General features: G+C 39.9%; 3 protein-coding genes across 5 annotated transcripts in view; 2 read left to right on the plus strand and 1 right to left on the minus strand.

The window, feature by feature from the left end:
- Window positions 1–13,955, plus strand: part of aasdhppt (aminoadipate-semialdehyde dehydrogenase-phosphopantetheinyl transferase) — a 131,828-nt gene that overhangs the window by 64,856 nt on the left and 53,017 nt on the right. The window lies entirely within an intron of this gene.
- On the minus strand, window positions 48–6,757 carry alkbh8 (alkB homolog 8, tRNA methyltransferase). 2 transcript variants are annotated; one of them, XM_052077770.1, is made up of 12 exons: window positions 6,589–6,757; window positions 6,022–6,155; window positions 5,852–5,955; window positions 5,539–5,670; window positions 4,902–4,997; window positions 4,678–4,782; window positions 4,089–4,159; window positions 3,147–3,253; window positions 2,821–2,981; window positions 2,203–2,468; window positions 1,537–1,686; window positions 48–951 (listed from the first exon to the last, which is right to left on the minus strand). In XM_052077770.1, the coding sequence occupies exons 1-12, from the start codon at window positions 6,724–6,726 to the stop codon at window positions 448–450; spliced, it is 1,968 nt and encodes a 655-aa protein (XP_051933730.1). In that variant the 5' UTR covers window positions 6,727–6,757; the 3' UTR covers window positions 48–447. The 2 variants fall into 2 exon arrangements, with proteins under 2 accessions (XP_051933730.1, XP_051933731.1); XM_052077771.1 differs by lacking the exon at window positions 4,902–4,997.
- LOC127608635 (sarcolipin) lies at window positions 12,521–13,870 on the plus strand. 2 transcript variants are annotated; one of them, XM_052077831.1, is made up of 2 exons: window positions 12,521–12,781; window positions 13,190–13,870. In XM_052077831.1, the coding sequence occupies exon 2, from the start codon at window positions 13,262–13,264 to the stop codon at window positions 13,355–13,357; it is 96 nt and encodes a 31-aa protein (XP_051933791.1). In that variant the 5' UTR covers window positions 12,521–12,781; window positions 13,190–13,261; the 3' UTR covers window positions 13,358–13,870. The 2 variants fall into 2 exon arrangements, with proteins under 2 accessions (XP_051933791.1, XP_051933790.1); XM_052077830.1 differs by having other exon boundaries at window positions 12,558–12,781; window positions 13,135–13,870.

Consider the following 13,955-nt stretch of genomic DNA (forward strand, 5'->3'; position numbering starts at 1 on the left):
CATAGGACAAAATATCAATCAATTTCACTGATAACAATAGTGAAGCATTGGCTTGAGGTTTTTACTGTCAAGCGTTCTTGTAACATCCTACATTTATTATAATTACCTCAAAAGGATAAGGTCACATGCTCTATAAATACAGGTGAGTTATGCCTCATAATCAAACAGTAAAAAATAAAATAAAAAGGACACCCGCTGCGGCTCCTCGTTTTATGTTGAGAGGGAAGAAATTTCATCTGTGCTGTATGTAACATATACAGTACATTTGACAATAAAGCTTATCCAATCCAATCCGAAATGGTACGCCACAAATTTTATTTCCACTTTTGTTAACATTTTAACTACTGCAGAGTTCTGCACTGTGAGTGTTGTTCACTGTTGCAATCTTTTATTGCACCTTAGCTTATATTGCATTCTTTTCCACAAATTTTGATCCTTGAATGGGCTTCAACCTCTGGAGTCCTTCTCTAAAATAACACACCAGTTACCCTGGTCATAGTAGCTAGTCTGCACTTTGACTCCCTCCACCTCCACACACAGTTGTTCCAGCTCTCCCTGCTGGAACACGTGGTAATAACGGTGGAAGACACCCTCTCCTGAGTCACCCTCCTTTCTTTTTTCTCCTTTCCCCTCTTTCAGATGCCATGGAACAAGAAGGTCCCGAGAGTTGAAGGCTGTGCGATTAATATGAACACTAAGTTTGTCATCAGTCACTTTGCAATTATCGGAAGGCCTTTTCTTGTTATCTTCAGGGTTGCTTCCGGCAAAGACACTGGATTTTCCGTGAGGCTCAGGGTTGTCCTTGGCTGTGTTGTTTCTCGGGTTGTGGTCTTTGAGATACTTGGACTTCTGCTGCTTGTACTCTTGCTCAAAAGCCCAGACGTAGATGAGAGCATGACCCCCAGGTTTCAAAAGTCTCACCAACTCCTTCACAGCTGCCAAGCGACGCTCCTATGACAAAATAATTCAGAAACATTTTTTTAGGAACATTCAAGAAAAACAGGCCCTTGGGGTATAAGAACAATTGAATCTTTTGTCTTTATTTCCAATGAAATGACTAGCCGTGTGTTCTCGATCAGAGTTAAGACTACTCGATCAGGATCAGGCTCAGACTACATTAAATAATGGTTGGTTTGATCTAAATGCAACAGTTAACCTATCTTATTTTACAAAAAGGGCATGGAAAACAGAACCTGGCAATGTACCGGTAAGCATACTATCCGAACAAAGATTCACTTCTTCACACCGACAGGAAGTGAATGAAAACAAAGTGAAAAAATAAGGAGTCACGGGTCATTAATACTGGATAAGAGCAGTCAAGTTGTGTGACACCAAACTCCTCCTCCAAAAAGCATGCATTTGGACCTAACTTGTGGAACTGCGACATGGTCTTGCTAAAACCTTTCCCCAAACTAGCCCCAAAACTTGAAAGTATAGAATTGTCCACAATTTGGCAATACATTTTGTTCAGATGGTATATGTCACTATTACCATCTTCTTTTTAGTGTAAATGTGTGTGCTTTTTACTATACATACTCGTGTGGAAAAGTGGTGTATGACGGCAATAGAGATACAGGCGTCACAAGTAGCTGTTCGAAGTGGGACACAGAGGGCATCGGAAACAAATGCTTGGAAACCTCGCTCAGCACAGATTTGGACGAGCGCTCTGCTCCGGTCGCAGCCCACCTGGTATATGAAAGACAAACACATAATACTCTTATGATCTCTGTTTAAAAAAAAAAGTTTCAAAAACTGCGAAAGTCACATTTTTTTAACATTATCGTTAGCTAGTCACGCTCACACACATTCCCACCGAATGGGCGATTTTTATTTTTCAATGAACCAATAATGCATGTTTTTAGAATTTGGAAAGAAGCTGGAAAACTGTCACAAGCACAGGAAGAACATGCAAGATCCACATAGGAGGGCCAAAATGTGAACACCAAACCTCAGAACTTTATAGGGGACCTGATAAACACTCAGCACAAAGGTTAACTACAACCGGTACTTAAAAAATAAAAACATGCAACATCTGGATGTTCAACAGATTTAATTTGCCAATGCAGATGAGGATTTGTCTCATATAAAAAAAAAAATTCTCGGCTGTGCATGCATCCATTAACTATTAACGAGATCAAAAATGTGACAATATGGTCACACAAGACAAAGAATAAGATCACAATAGTACGACAAATAACTCACACTAATGACCTCTGGGTTGACCCCCAAATACTTTCCATTTCCACAGCCAACATCGGCCAACACATTTCCAGGAGAGAGCGAGGACAGGAAGTGGCACACACGTGGCCAAGGGGAGTGTCTTGTGCTGCTGAAGTGGGGGGCGATTGTGTCGTAAACCCGGTGAACGTACTCCTCCTCCAGACGGGCTGCATCACCATGGCCTCGAGGAAGTATAGGGGGAGATGGTGGAGAGGAAGCTACTTGACTATCACATGCGGAGGGGGAAGCTGGAATATGTGGCAAGAGAAGAAAAAAAATCAGATTTGAGAAAAGCAAATTGGAAAACAACAGTGTTTATTCATTTTTGCCATCTGTCTTTCATCTATTTTACTTTGCACTCTTTGTAATGTATCATCCACTAGAAATGTATGCTTGATACTGTACATTAGGATGTGTGGCAGTGCATCTTGTTTCAGAACATTTTCTGCAATTCAAGTAATGGATAACAAAACAATCAGGAAATTAAAATTTTACATTGAACAATAGACAAGAGACTATCTTTTGTACTAATATTACTGTACAGCAGATGTGGGATATTTAGAAAAGTATCATGTCGTTGTGCACTTGAATGGGGCTCACCACAGCAGCAAGGTTCATGTCTAATCTTGCGGAAAGTGAAAGACGTTCGAGTGAGTCTTTTGGTCAAGGTGAGTTGGTTGCCGGCACTCAGGTTACATGTTGTAGAAAGTGAGCATTGGGGGTCGCAGGCGGGCACCATGTCAAATTTACGAGGAGTGATTCTGTTTTTTTAAAAAACATCATGCAGGTTAGTGTGCATCCTGTATTTTCTTTCTTTCCACATAATGGCAATGGGAGAAGCACATTCTGCCCTCTGAGAAATCGACAAGATGTTTATGACCAATTAAATCTTACCAGTGAAAATGGCTGCCTTGCAGTGAACTCACCCGTGTGTCCAGAGGTAACGGCTCTCTCCTTGCATGACCAAGAGGCTTCGTGCTGGCAAAGCAACACTTACTACACGGCCGTCGGGATGGCGAAACTCCATCAAAGTCTGTCAGGGGAGACACAGACTCCATAAAAGATCACTACCGATAACAATAAGACAGCTCAGGATGTTGTTACTGCATGTCTGTAAACAAAAGAAAATGAGCCGAAACATTTTGTTCGGTCACCTCAATGGGACTAAGTAACATCCTGTTGATCAGGATGGACTGCTCTGATACCAATTCCGTACCCCAAATTATCACTGACAAAAGGAGAGGCACAGGAGTGCTCACTTCCATGAACATTGAACAGAAGCATCAACATGAGAGTCAGTGTTGAATCCTAATGTTTCCTTTCCTTTCCAGAGCTGAACAGCGTGAACTCTTGAGGGAAATTACACCGACACCATTTCCACCTGCATCCTGCACAACTTCTGACAGCAGGTAAATTGTTTTTTTGTGAAGACAGCACCAGTGCGTATGGGTGCACGAGGAGATGTGTTAATGGAACACCAGCAAATGAATCAGACTGCTCCATGAAACAACAGCTGAAGACGCTTTCCTACAAAGTCGCTCACACACAAGCACATACACACACATGTGCACACTAGCACATTCACAGTAAGATTGAAAATTACCGGGAGATGAAACAATTTTCAAGTGTATGTAAGATTAGGCCTCTTTGGCACAAATAATTAGATGGATGACTTGAGCCAGGCCGTTACTGTGACCTCTTCTTTTGACTCGGCATCTTCCTACCTGTCAGCACCCTGGCACAATTAAAAAGTAAATTTTGCAGACTGTCTCCTTCAATGTGCTGTCTAAGACTGGACTGCATCATACGTCTTTGCAAATATTTGGTAACTTCATTGACGAGAGAGGTTAGTAAAAGTAACTGAATACCTTCGCCCCCAGGCTTAGTGAAAGGATGGTGTCCTCAAAGGCAGAGTGGGTATCCACGTGAGGAGGGATACCTACAAATGTGACAAATCACCCTGTTTTTAAATGCTACTTCATGTACATATTGAAAACCAAAGTTTCCTTGTGAGCTGAATCCTTTTTTTCAAATATCCCATGTTTGCACAGAGTCTAACTTTCTACGAAAGAACGAAGAGAAAACAAACTTCCTCCACGTATGCAACGGTTATGCTGCCACCTTGTGGTAAGAATAAAACATTTCACTTCAACTCAACTACAGTATTTCTAGAGCAATTTAAGACAACCACCGCTGTATATTGAGCAAAAATAATTAATACCAAAAAAACCCAATAAAAGAATAAATTAAAAACATAGACAGGAAACAAAAAAACCCTACAAATCGCCTATTACTGATAAACACCTTTACATGTGTGACTAATATACCTTCTAATACTTTAGCTGCACCTTTTTCATATTACAATGGCATTTCTTTTCCTTAATGGGTCTATTCGTTGACGTACAAGCGTACATGTGGCTATGATGCTGTAAAACGTGTATAAAAGCATTAACAAACCCTGTCCAGACTCATATTGGTTAACAGTCAGCTGGTCGGGCATGAACTTTGTATGTCCATTCGCCATAATTCTTTCCAGTACAGGCTGACACTCTTCAGGAAGACCTAGACACACACACACACACACATTCAGAATTCATTTTTCCATTAATTATAGAGGTGAAGGGGTGTGAACATAGTCACAAATTCAAATTACACTTATAGTTAAATACAACTTATCTTACCTTCAGGTAATGGCTTGTCTTTGTCCACATTGTTATTGTCATAGCGAAATTCAAAGCCGAAATGTTTGACTCTTCTGTGCTTCAGAGCTCTTTGTGCTACAGCAATACAGCGTTAGATTTGAGTTGGCAAATCAGTAAAAAAATGTACATACAGTATGTCGTAATAAATGCAGTTAAATTACAAGATACTTTGCTTCCCCAAAATTTAAACCATCACCCTGCTTCAAAAAGTAAAAATGTGACTATAACCATAAATACATAAATTAATTTATTTTGTAACATGTTTATATTAACACACCTATTACACTTCAGAACTGAATAATCATAATAACTATAAAACAGCACGAGATGGAAAATATTCCAGTTCGGGGTGCACCCCGCCTCTGGCCAAAAGTGACTTCAAACATTGCCTGTCCAGTTCATAAAGATTTGGTTCTGGAACAAATTGGATTCTCCAGAAATTATTTCAGAAGTGAATCCTTGTTTGAAAGTAAACAAGCACCAAGGAATATACTGTGTTGACACTTTGAAAGCTTCGTTTTGGATTAACATTGAGGTTGATGTCAAAATTCACAAACTCAACCTTCTTAATATGTAAGCTTTAGTCACTTTTACACATCACATGGCTCCTCCTTACCAGTGACAGCATCACTAGTGGATGACCAGTCAATGGCAGCAAGCAGTAAAGCTTCTTCCTCTGGAGAAACAAAATCCTCAACCAACACTAGTCCAACTGGCAAAGTCACACAAGCCTGTTGCTCACACGGAACTGTAAACATACACAGAAACATCGATTGGAATGACAGACAAAGACGGCAGTAACACGGAAGCAGACAAGAATGTTTCCAACAATCATTGCCAATTTAGCTTCGTTTTGTGCACAATACAATTCAAATCATCTCAACCCTCACATCCTAAAACCTAGTCAGATGGCAAAAATACTGCAGTACCTGAGCCAACAAAGCTGAGGTAGAGAGTCACACTATTCTGTGCTCCACACCGAAGTGTTTGACCGTTCAGGTGGATGTGAGCTTTCCGGGCATTCTCCTCAGATCTGCATGAAGAGCAAGCATTTAAGATGGCAAATAGGTTCAAACTTTGGGTCTATTATCAATCTTACCCATATGTGACAAAAGCATAGGGCTTGTGAGGGGGCATGACGAGGCTTTCCACCTCTCCCATCTCTTTGAGCAGAGCAGCCAGCTCCTCCCTCGTGACACCATTCCCGAGGCCACCATTAGCTATTACCAAACTCTGCAGAGCACACACACGGATACATTTTATTGCAATGTTTGAAACAATAACATCATACTGTACAGAAGTCATCCTAATATTTCCCACACAGCCAGAAGACAACACAGATGACGCTGTATTCAATTTATTAGCTTCTCTGAGGTGCTTCGTGTTACAGATTTTAAAAATCATTAAAAACCATGACCAAATAATCGTAAAAACAAACTGGATTATTTTTCCTCGTTGGCAAAATATACAGCACATAAGACATACATCTATACATCATACAAAAATATTTACACATAAACACTAATACGTACGTAACAAATTAAACATTGTTTTTTTTTTCATTCACGGAAAAATCTATTTGAATGCGACCCCCCAAAAACGATAGCTTCCACTTCTTGTGATGAATAGTAACAGTAACAAGAATAACAATAATTTTACGCGTTACCTTCGTGGGTTCCGACCGAGTACTGATTCCTTCGTGTTTCAGCAAAGTGTGACTGGATTTAATCTGTTTACGGAGAAGTTTCTTGTCAAGTTTACCCATTCGGCAGACCTTCGTGTTTTTTTCCACAATTATCTCCATTGAACGTCTATTTAGATTTGTCCGGGAGAAACATCGAAGCGGGACTAGAGGTTCCTGGAGTGAGTTCGGATTGCAGAATTTGAACCAGAAAAACGTCATACTGTACTACTGCTACTATAAATAATAATAAGAATTTTAATCTGTACCGTATAAGGGGCAGCATGGTGAATTTTCAGTATACAGCAGCTAAATGGGGGGCGAAGGATGGGGGGGGGGTAAATAATTAAAAAAAACTGTGTTGCATGCACCAAATAAAGAAATGTTTCAGAAAAAGAACTGTTCACAGTATAAATATAACTTGCATATATGCATCGTATGCATACATAAAGTGGCTATGCTATTCACAATGGTTACAGGTTCTCACGCATATCTATTATTATATTAACATATCTGCTTCACACCAGGTTCGTGTTTGAATCAAAACTCCGAACTTCATCCAACATCCCCCCCAAAAATGCATGTTAGAGTCTCCGAGGACTCTTTTCGATTGGCGTCAACGTGGGTGTGAAATGGAATGCAGTTTGTCTACAGCAGGGGTCACCAAAGTGGTGCCCGTGGACCACGCCTTCTAAAAAGGGTTCACCGGCGATGGGACAGTGATTTTTTTTATGAAGATTGTAGAAGTGGTCATCTGAGAATATGAACAATTGGCTGATGTTGATTTATTCATTTCAAGTGTTACATGTTAATACTGACCTACTTCCTAATGATTGTGAAAAGTATTCATGAATCATGATTTTTGTCTTTATTTTTATCAAGGATGACACGTAATAGCAACATTACGGAAAAGTAACTTGAGCAACTGTGTTATTTCAGACGTGTTGATAAAACTGGTTGCCCTTCACATTAATCAGTACCCAAGTTGCTCTCAGTTAACAGGTCGGTGACCCCTGGCCTACACTATATGTGACTTGCAATTACCTGGCAAAAAGTCCAGGGTGTACTCTGTCTCTACAGCCATCCGTTATCTGAACCGCTTCCCCTCACATGAAGGATTTATTCCATCTGTGTAAATATAATCTCATGGCGCCTTTTTAATAATCTCAGGGCAACATCATAAATAAATATGAGTCTTGTTCATTCATTTATAATGTGTGGTTGTTTGGCACATCCGCCTCACAGTTCAAAGGTTGGGGATTTGAATGTAGGCACTGGCCTTGCTGTATGGATTTTGCATGTTCTCACTGTGCTTTCAGGGGCTTTCTGTGCATGTTTCCACCTACTTTCCAAAAACATGCATCTTAGGTTCATTGAAGAGTAAATTTCCATCGGGTCTACCCCGCCTTTTGCCCAAAATAAATTGGCATATCAGGTTCAGTGTACCTGGAACCCCAATGAGAATGAGTTTGAAAGAAAATTGATTGATGGATCATTCGAAGCTCAGCATTATTGTCTATATGAATCCAGAAGCTGCAGTGCAGTTCTAAATACGTTGAGCAAGTGGTTGATCAGTGTACACAGAGGCTTCAACCGTACTGTTAACAAAACAAAGTAGAGGTACACAATGTGTGCAAACCTGCTTTCACTTGTGGCCCCAACTATGGTGGCAATGCCATACTTAATGCCTCCTTAATCTTCCTTCAAAAGATTGGCAAAAATGCTCTAGGGATCATTCTCTCGTCATCGCTAACTTGATACTGTTGGATAAAATGTAACTCTATAGAGTGACTCTCCTGGCCTGGAGCCTTTGCCAAAGAAGCCATTAACAGTTTAGCAGGCCCTTGAATTGTTTCGGTGATAAATGGGTGCATGTCTGTGGTGGGTCTGAATTCCAGCTTAGCTTGTCTCCACTTATGAATCTGTTTCTGTAACTCTTTGTGTTTGCTGGTTTACACAAACCATTGTGGATGTGAGTCCTTGAGGCAATAACATGCTTTAGAAGTGTGTGAGTGTGTGTGTGTGTGTGTGTGTGTGTGTGTGTGTGTGTGCGTGTGTGTGTGTGTGTGTGTGTGTGTGTGTGTGTGTGTGATGTAGGAATCACCTGTCTTTAGTCATCTAAGTACTGTAATTGCAGCACCAGGCTGGGTTTGCCAACGGGAGGCCTGTGCCGTCAGTTTAGTCTACAAAACAACAGCTGGTCAGAAGGGGAAGCGCATGACTGCGCCTCCCTACATAATAACGACACTCAGCTGCATCTATTTTTAAAGCCTTTGAAACTATCTCGTTTTTATGAACAGAGAATGATCTGTTTCTACATCAAAAATACAACAATATGCAGTAAGGCCACTGGGTAGCAGGGTCAAACTAAAGTCAAACTTTCAAAGTCGACTATACAGTCTGTTCTGCGATGCTGTAAAACCCTTACATATAATGTATCATTCTAACATTTTAAACTGTAATATAAGTGTAAAATAAGTTAATCACTATTAACTGGGAGACAATCATCATCATCATTATCATCATTATCATCATATTCATCATCATCATAAACAAAAAACATTCACAATTTAATGACATCTGCCAATTATGCTGATTGTGGAGCAGGAGGGAGAATGAAAGTTGCATTTGATACACCGAGCTCACTCTATGTTGGACATTCTGTTTTTATTCTTCTATCATTGTCGACATATTGTTGAGTGAGTGCAGCAAGTAGAAAAGTACCTAGACTTGAATCGCGGTCTTCCTCAAATGTGATAACACCATGTCTCAAAAGATTTGTTGACATCATTTTTTTATGAGCCTTCAAAGCATATTTTCCCAGATAGTTGTGTTGAATTCCACATTGTATTCATTTTGGTGATTGCACTGTATGTTCTGTTGTCTAAATGTGTTCAGAAACTTTTTGAAATGTTATGTTAAGGTCCCCATGCTCATATTTGCTTTATAGTTGAGTCTCAAACAATTCTTTGACCTTCAACACAAAAACTGAGGAGGGAAACATTGAGAACTTTAGTGAGACGATTTGTCTACACTGAGGCATGCAATCACTCTTTGAAATGCGAGGCTGGGAGCCAGTCACCAAACCCTTGCCAAAGGCATCTTTGTATTCTAATTAGCTGGGGACTGCAGGATGGATATGAGTATGAGTATATGGAGAAACCAGATCTGCGTTTTTAAAATAGCGGTTCTTTACTAGTCCAAAGAGATTGGATGTTAACTGACAAACTTGTACTGTATTTGGAGGAAGATGAATCGTTAAAAAAAAAAAAGAGGTGATGAAACAGCAAGATAAATGAGATGAAATCAATCTAAAGCGGCTGGGTTCATTTTTGTACAAAGCAAAATCAGATGACAACTTTGTTTAAGGTGCTTTATGAAAGTATGAATGTTATTAAAGCAGTGGATCTCAAAGGCAGTATTGGCTAGGGCGGATTGCAGTCGTAAAACTTGGTGCTGGTAAAAATAACTTGAAATTCAATTTGAAAACAATCCCAAGTTAAAATACACTTTAAATAGGAAAGATTTATTTTTTTTAACTGTCATGAATGTTAAGTAAAGGAGTAGAAATGTATCGACCAGGAGTCAGCAAAGACAAAAAAACAAACAATTTGGGAATATAATGTGATACAAACGAGAGGGTTTTTTTCTTTGTTAAATGTACATGGTTGTTGTCAGCTTGGCCTTTCGCTGGGTAAATTCCTGTCTCTTGTCCAGTCACAGGTGCCTCTGTCAAAACATTTAAGACCCTTCAAAGGTGGGCAGCTGAAGGCTCATTAAAATTTTCATTGCTCAAAATGCATTGGTCTACATTCAGGTGTAATTAGCACACACGGAAATAACAGCAAACATTCAGTGATGTATTTCTGTAATCAAATCATGGGTGTGTTTTTTCCCCCATGTGTCTTTCCCATTCACTTTATGTTTAGATGAGTAAACTATGTATTCAGTAGTCATTAATATCTGTGTACTGTAGCAAACTCAACAACTCCCTCTTGTACAGCAATAAATACTTTTGCTGCTTAGAGAATCAGCTTCTATATTTAAATATGTTATGCCTACATGATTATTATGTAATTTTATGTGAACTGTTTTGTAAAATGCTTTGTTACAGCTTGAGCTGTTGTGAAGGCGCCATATAAATAAAGATGTATTGAATTGTATGTTACAAAATTCCAGATAATTTTTAAAATAAAAAAAAATAAAGGAACAATGGAAATTTTGGAATGCTTTTACAGTTCAGCTCTTTTCTTGACAAGAGCCAGTTCAGCTTTTTTCCCTCATTTCTTTCTCTTCTGTTTTAATTCATTTTTTTGATGATTTTAATGTTAATTCTTGAAGCCGTTTGCTGTGTATGTTGTGTCTCGTATAAACATATGAAATACTGTACATGCACGTATTTGTCAGACATGTACTTATACAGCATGTCCCAGAACATATGGAATGGTGTCTCTGAGGTGACGATGACACTTCTGTCTCTTCTGTTTCAGAAGGTAACCCTGCCTGCACTTTTTTATCGAACACACACGCAGACATACACAGTTGTCAAGTTGCTCTGTGGTCGATCCTGTCTGCACACTTCAGCCCCTTTTATATCCAACCACAGCCGCACCGGATCTCATAACAATGGGAATCCCTGATTCAAACAGCTACTTGTCCAACATTGGCTGAATTGTGGGCGATAGAATGACACTTATGGCAGCCATTTTGATCCGCGCGATCTCTCGGGAATGCCCTGTGATGGAAAGGTTCGAGATAGGCCTACTCAAACACACTTTGTCCTACCGTGACCCCGGCGTGTGCACAGAAGGTGTGTGTGTCATGGGGTTTAGCACCAGTTTGGAGATAATGCCAATCTTAGCAGCTGTCAAGTGTGAGATGAGCACGGAGGATTGCTGGCTGACGGTCAGACGGTCTTGGGATCACCATGGCACAGAAGAGGAGAAATAAAGATCTATCATAGACCCAAATGCTCAAATATCTCAGACAGAACAATTGTTTGACCATTGCATATACACTGACCGTTACGTTTTTCAAAAAGCTATATGATTGTTCAGTCCATGCTTACAAAATATTGACCAATCTAAAATGGTGAAAATAGCTTGCTCTAGATGACGATGTATTTTTACCGTTGACCAAACTCTTTCCTCAAACGGTCTCCTGAAAAGTGCCTATTCTGCATTTGGCCTGATGTCAGCAATGTTGATATCTAGAGAGTTGTTCGACAACATAATCAGGTTCTGATGTCAGTTCAAATGAAACTGTTTAATGACCGTTTATCGATATCTACAACAACTAAACTAGGACAATGGACAGCTGTTAGTGAAATACAACGGAACATGTTTTAACCATGTTGATAACGACAAGTTCAAGGCAAAAAGAATCGAGGAGGTACTCAAAACACAAAAGTAATTTGCAGGGCTCAATTACTTTGGTTTCCTTATTGTTTCAAAATTCTCTGACTTACCGTTATTATGGAAAGAACACCCAAATATATTTTTTATGACCATGTATGTTTGAACCGTTTTGTGCACTGTTCACATTTCATATTGCAGTTCCAGCATTATAAGAACAACACTGTGGAGTGAAAGTGTGGTCATCTTGTCATCGTGACGAACAGTAGCTTCACTTGGACTTGCATCCTAGCCTCCAATGTTACATTTTGAATAGCTGACTGCATTATTCATCTTGTGGATCCGCGCCCCCCCCCCCCCACACACACACACACACACACCGATACTGTTACACATTCTTCTATCCATGAGACGATGCATGCATTGTATTTGGAGCAATTGTAATCCACCTCATATCTGCAATAACGTGTTATAAATAACTCAGACAGAGAGAGAGAGTGAGGCTCTCATATGGTTATGGGTAGGAGAGACTCTAGTGGACCAGATTGTGGTGAATAAAACACTTGATTGGATGCTCGCTTAAAAGTGCGGGTGACATCATTTTGTTTGCATGCGAACCATGGGCGGTCCACCGAGGTTGACTACTTTAGGGGTAGGCCCGGCCCCCGGCGAGGTCAGAAAGCTGAAGATAGACACAGAGAGAAGAAAATTGGCCAGGTAGACATTTCCATACTGTAGACCAGCAGCATTTTTGGAAATCAAGACAAGCAAACACTCTACTGGAGCACATAACTCCCTGTTGAGTGAGATCAAAGAGAGATAAGGTAATGATCCACTTGAGGACTGAAGAAACTGAAAATATGTTGATTTTTTTTTTCTTGTGATGTCAAGTACATTTTATCTGGATTTGTTAAACGTGATAAGTTGGCGACCATGATTTATGATAGTCTACAGTATATAGACATGGCACTCTTGCATACTCTTATAAGAAGCAACTGTACCTTTGATTCCTGTACGTTGTTTTTAGATGCCGATAGTTCTGTTGTTTGTAAATGCTTTTACATAGAGTACTCTTTCTTATGTAAATTGAGTTACTGTGTGTATGAAATGCACTGAATAACTAAAGCTTGCCTTGCATTATACTTTCCATGCAAATGTGTTCCTTTGCTTCTCTCAGGTTTGGCATTGGACGGCAAAACTTCACCTCCAAAACTTCCTTCTTGCCATCCCAGCTCCGAGTACCTCCTTCACCAGCTGCTGCCTCCTCGACACTGTCTCCTACCCTGCCTGTTTAGGGAGCTGCCATGGATCGCTCGGCGCAGGAACTCTTCCTCAACTTCATGATCGTCTTAATCACCGTTCTCTTGATGTGGCTGCTGGTAAAAACATATCAGGACTAACAATGTGGAGGCTAAGCATTCCTCCCATCCCCTGCCGAAGGAGATGGGAGACATTTGATGGAATCTGCATGGTGTCTGCTACTATTTTAGATCAAATTTCAGATGTCGTGTTTTCATCTGTGGAAACGCTGTGATTTTGATGCAGTTACCATATCAAAGATAAACTATTCTGCGATTGTAAGATGCCTTCAGAGTTTGTAAGATACCTTTCTCAGGTATGAAAACCCAAAAGGTGATTAAACAAAGGGGAAGGTTAACAAAAATCCAGAAACCAAACAGGCATCTGGTGTTCTTCTTTTACAGTGTGCAAATCACTGCAGTGTCTGTTTGCAAACAATGTAATGTCATCAATGACCAGATGTCACTTTATACACTCACACATGCTTTTATGTCTGAATCTGTTTGCCATTCAGTTTTATTTTCAGTGATTTGTGCGTCAGATTACAAAAAGAATCCAACTTGTAAATTATTGCTGACTTCTTGCAGAATAAATGATCTATTTGATTGACTCCAGCACTTTTGCACAAAGAAGTATTCCTTCCAGGCACTGTGAAACTTAAAAAAATAAAATGCCATATTAAAAAGGTGGTCCATCTAT

The sequence above is a fragment of the Hippocampus zosterae genome, chromosome 10, assembly GCF_025434085.1.
Source record: "Hippocampus zosterae strain Florida chromosome 10, ASM2543408v3, whole genome shotgun sequence".
Classification (NCBI taxonomy): Eukaryota; Metazoa; Chordata; class Actinopteri; order Syngnathiformes; family Syngnathidae; genus Hippocampus; species Hippocampus zosterae.

Coding starts and splice junctions, on each gene's coding strand:
- alkbh8 (XM_052077770.1), bottom strand. CDS start 6,726: ATGGAGATAATTGTGGAAAAAAACACGAAGGTCTGCCGAATGGGTAAA. Junction 3,254..4,088: donor CACTAAGCCTGGGGGCGAAG/GTATTCAGTTAC, acceptor CTCCCCTGACAG/ACTTTGATGGAGTTTCGCCA. Junction 2,982..3,146: donor CGTTACCTCTGGACACACGG/GTGAGTTCACTG, acceptor TTAAAAAAACAG/AATCACTCCTCGTAAATTTG.
- LOC127608635 (XM_052077831.1), top strand. CDS start 13,262: ATGGATCGCTCGGCGCAGGAACTCTTCCTCAACTTCATGATCGTCTTA.